At 31.7% G+C, this 4,700-nt stretch overlaps 1 protein-coding gene across 1 annotated transcript; it reads left to right on the top strand.

Annotated features, from left to right (window-relative positions):
- The first annotated feature begins 352 nt into the window (after positions 1-352).
- LOC111919736 (syntaxin-81) lies at positions 353-3,515 on the top strand. Its single transcript, XM_023915319.3, has 8 exons — positions 353-701; positions 1,707-1,822; positions 1,939-2,022; positions 2,117-2,221; positions 2,461-2,604; positions 2,684-2,923; positions 2,991-3,122; positions 3,206-3,515. Exons 2-8 carry the CDS (start codon positions 1,745-1,747, stop codon positions 3,350-3,352), a joined length of 930 nt encoding a protein of 309 aa, XP_023771087.1. The 5' UTR covers positions 353-701; positions 1,707-1,744; the 3' UTR covers positions 3,353-3,515.
- Positions 3,516-4,700: the final 1,185 nt, after the last annotated feature.

Raw genomic sequence — 4,700 nt, 5'->3', positions numbered from 1 at the left:
ATTACATAAAAAGACAATTGATCAAAATAAATAAATATATAAATATATTTTTAAGTGTAATTATAGAATTGATTTCAAAAGTTCAGTAACGTTTTGCTAAAAGCTACATGAAGTAGCTTTTAGATTTAAAGCGTTTTGTTTAAACTAAAAGCTAAATGCTCGTACTATCAAACGAAGTTTTTTGTTTAAACTATAGTATTTTGTCAAAAGCTAAAAACTAAAAGCTCTCAAACGCTTCTAAATGCTCGTGTCAAACACGAATTTATGAATTTTTTCTTAAAGAAAAAACAACCAGCAACTTAGAGTTAATTTTAAAACTAAACATACTTTAGGACAAATTTGTGTAATTGATCCAATCCTTTACTTCCCTTTCCAGCGATCGGTGCTGTTTCTCCTAACCTTTTCTTCACCGTCGAATCCATTTCCTTCTTCAACCTGCTTCCACAATCAGTTCCTGATTTCGAACTGCAACAATCGATTTTAGGGGTAAACAAATCAAGATTAGAAGGGAGAGGCACAAAAAGGAGGAGAACGCTGTTCATCGTCTTGTTTTGTATTCCATCACGCCTCCCTGAAATCAATCCCAAATTCGACATCCATAATTCGAAGCTTCTTGAGTTGATCAAGAAATTGATGTTCTTTCTGTGATCGACTTCACTGATCAAGATTCCGACTTCCAGAATTTGACATCAAACTCACTAGTAAGTAATTTCAAATTATTGTTTCTAGTACCTGTTGCTGAAGCAATTTATCTCTAGGACTTAGAGTTTTTGCTTGATAATTGTGATAATCTTGTTGGTGGTACATTTGATTTTGGTACGTTTATCTTTAAGCCCTAAATCGGGTTTATTTGTTCAACTATCATAGGATCGTCGTTCTACCTATCCGTCACCATAAACGCCCAAAATATACTTTCATCGAAAAACATCACATATCCCACCCATACCGTGGATTCGTTAGAAATGAGTGTTGTTAATTTCGTTTTTCTAGGATGTACATTTTAAATTTGTTTCTTTTACCTTTTTAATGTCTGCCAACTTCTGGACAAGTTGTTCTTGAAATTCTACATTTTGGGGCTTTTTTTTTGCATGCTCAAATTCGTTATCAGGTCAAATAATCAGGACTTTGATGAATTACTTTGATTCTGGTATTCTATTATAAGCTTAGATCGCTATGGATTTTTTTTTCCTTGTCAATTTTTCTTATGAAATGTCTTCCTGTCTATAGTAGTTTGATAAGCCAGTATTCTTTCTCCTTCACCTTCAGATTGCCTTTTTAATTTGGTTAATATGTTGGCCCTAATCTTCATAAAGCACTAAGATCTAAGAGTGTCTACATAGGTTGTAGAGAACTAAGCATTTGAAAGCCACAAAGTTGTCATCCTTCTGTGCTCCATTGTTGACCATTGTTCATACATAAACACTAAAAGTAAAACACATGATCTCCAGATTTTGCTCTGTTTTTGAGCTCTCTTCACCTTAATGATAAAAGTAACATTTATTTCAGAAACTTCTGTATATTAATATTTACAACCAGAAAGTGGGAGGTTGTGGAATTTAGAATCTTTTGATTATATCATGAAATACTAATTATTTGTCTTATGCATACTACTTTATTTATTTATTTTTTTTCTATTATCTGTGACCCTCTAAAAAGGTTGGTACATTTTTTTTTAAAAGTTTTAACACTATTTCTTTTATATGAAGATTTTTTTTAAAAGGTGAGTTGTAGTGGATGTTAAAGCATGGCTAAGATCAGAGACCGAACTGAAGACTTCAAAGATGCTGTCAATAGGGGAGCTTTATCTTTGGGATTTAACGAGGTTTCTTCTCATTTCCTATATTGACCTTGTTTGACTTTGACAAATCTTTGTTATGCAATTTGACCATTATTTTCTTTAATGATTTTCTGATGTGTAAGTGTAATTGTTATCAACAGGCCAAAAGGGCAGCTCTAATGGCATCTTTCATCATGCACAAACCTCGTGAAAGATCACCTTTCACCAAAGCTGCATTAAAAACAGTACACACAAATCTTTACTACCATATTGTTTCTTGTATAATCTCCTAAATATTAAAAAAAAAAAAATTCTTATTTTCCTTACTTTATTTTTCAGCTAGAAAGCATTGGGACTCTAGAACAGTTCTTGATAAAGCATAGAAAGGATTATGTAGATCCTCATCGTACCACAGAAGAGGAAAGAGACAGCATTGAACATGAAGTAAGACTCTAAAAATATATATATCTTTGATCCAAGGGCAAAATGGTCATTTTCAAAAAAGGTTAACAGCTAGGTTGTTAACTAAAATGCACACGAACCAAAATCATTAAATAAGGACCAATTTTACAAAAGAGAACTTTTTTAGGACCAAATTTGAGAAATTCAGCTAAACCCAGGGACCAAAAATGTAATCTACTCGAGTCTTACAATACATAACTTTTTTTTTTTTTTTTTAACAGGTTAGTGTTTTTGTAAAAGCTTGTAAAGAACAAATTGACATTCTGAAAAGCAGCATAACTGATGAAGAAGCAAATGCAAAAGGTTGGCTTGGAATTCGGGGTGACAATGCTAATGCTGATACTGTTGCACACAAACATGGAGTGGTATGTTTAATTTTTATTTTATTTTATAATAATTAATGTTTTTTTTTTTTAATGTTTTTATTATTTTTTTGAATTATAGGTTTTGATTTTAAGTGAAAGTCTTCATTCAGTGACATCACAGTTTGATCAACTGAGAGCTATACGTTTTCAAGAAGCTATTAATCGAGCCATGCCAAGAAGAAAACCAAAACCAAAGCGGGCCCCACTTGAAAAAACAGAAACAACAAGTTCATCAGAGACGAGGGACCAAAGTGAAATTACAACTGAACCCATGAAAGTACAACAGCAAGTTTTAGATGATGAAACACGTGCTCTTCAGGTATACTATTAATTAGTCCCCATGATATTCGTGTGTATTACGGAAAATGACGATAATACCCTTGTAGGTGGAGTTATCGAGTCTTCTTGATGCTGCGCGTGACACCGAAACAAAGATGGTAGAGATGTCGGCATTGAATCATTTGATGTCGACACATGTGTTGCAACAAGCTCAACAAATTGAGTATTTGTATGATCAGGTCAGAAAATAAATAGCAACATACGTTACTTTTTTTTTTAATAGTTAAATACTTACATTTATTTATTTATTTTATTATTATAGGCGGTTGAAGCAACAAAGAATGTTGAGATGGGTAACAAGGAGCTAAGTCAAGCGATAGAGAGGAACAGCAGTAGCAGAGTTTTTCTGTTGCTTTTTATTGCTGTTTTTACTTTTACTATTCTTTTTCTTGACTGGTATGATAATTAGTACTTATAAATTATGTTTTTATTTCAAGAGCCAAAAATGAGTTGATTGGTGTTAGTTATAAGTTATATTTCAGTAGCATTTATGAATAATGTAAAATTATTATTATTATTATTATATTTCAATGAGGAAGGAGGGCAAAAAGGGACAGTGTTGTTACTTGTTAGTTACTCCTTGCAAGTTTAATGTTCTGTTGGTTTTATTATAATTATGTGTTTTACAAAATGCATAGTGTCAAACTAAAATAATATAAAATTTCGCTACCATGTTTAACTGAAATGAAATATACATATGTTGCATTCAGAAATGACCAAAAAAATAAAAAAAAAATGTAAGGATATAATATCAAATAATCACTTCCATCTTCAATCATCTATTTCGTAAAAAATAATGTTTAAATTTTTTGCTTTTTCAGTACATCATATTTCAGTAGTCAAAGACATACTTTTGACTTTGTGATCGTTGAAACTATGGTCGTGAATATGATCTTCCTATTGTGGTCGTTTTTGTGATCACCTTGTAACTAAATCATATTAATGTCCATTTGGTTGTGTACTTTTATCCAACTAGTTATGTCATTACTTTCATGAAACGACAATTGTATGATTCATTTTGTTGCTTTAGTTGTTTTTATAATTTCTTGAATTCAGGTTTGTTTTATTTAAAAATCATGAATCTTGGAAATATTGATATCATTTATCTAGAATACTCTAATTCTAATTGAAATATTTTAATCTTCTTAACATTTGTTGTTCATGAAAATAGTAAACATGAATAAACATGCCAATCTTATTTTTAATCAAACCATTAGTGAGTGTCGTTTAAGTGCCTCGTTTTCCTTGCGCGCATGGGTATTTTTGTCTTTTCAGATCTTATATAGATGAATGAGTATGGCTCAACATCGGGTATAACTAAACGTTTCTTACTTCATCCTCTTTCAAACATTTCCATTGCGCAAAGAAACCCGAATCCTCTACAATGTAAGTGATGATGGTGAGCTAGATGATTAGGAAAGAATGGGAGGATTATGATCTCGAAAGTTCATATGCTAATACTCTATTATTTCCCATACTCAGTTGATCATCCATCAATATTTCCCTAACAACTAATTTTTTTTTACAACTAATGATCTATCTATGTTTAGCATACAATTGCACCATGAGGGGACTTTACTGACTTTCCAAGCCGTAAATACATCAAGGGTAAGATAACATACATTGGCGCCATCAACATTGACTTGTTTTCAGTACATGATATGGATGAGATGATGGAAATTCTAGATTGCATGGAAGAAGGTAAATTTACTTATTATCACTTCAAACGACCCATCTGGGATTTAGACTTTGGTTTG

This window comes from Lactuca sativa, chromosome 8 (genome assembly GCF_002870075.4).
Source record: "Lactuca sativa cultivar Salinas chromosome 8, Lsat_Salinas_v11, whole genome shotgun sequence".
Taxonomy (NCBI): domain Eukaryota; kingdom Viridiplantae; phylum Streptophyta; class Magnoliopsida; order Asterales; family Asteraceae; genus Lactuca; species Lactuca sativa.
This window is presented reverse-complemented; position numbering and strand designations above follow the sequence as displayed.

Bases quoted from the DNA above. Each gene is read 5' to 3' on its own strand.
- LOC111919736 (XM_023915319.3), top strand. From the start codon at position 1,745: ATGGCTAAGATCAGAGACCGAACTGAAGACTTCAAAGATGCTGTCAAT. The intron at 2,023-2,116 runs GTACACACAAAT...TTTATTTTTCAG, and splicing joins CCAAAGCTGCATTAAAAACA to CTAGAAAGCATTGGGACTCT. The intron at 2,222-2,460 runs GTAAGACTCTAA...TTTTTTTAACAG, and splicing joins GAGACAGCATTGAACATGAA to GTTAGTGTTTTTGTAAAAGC.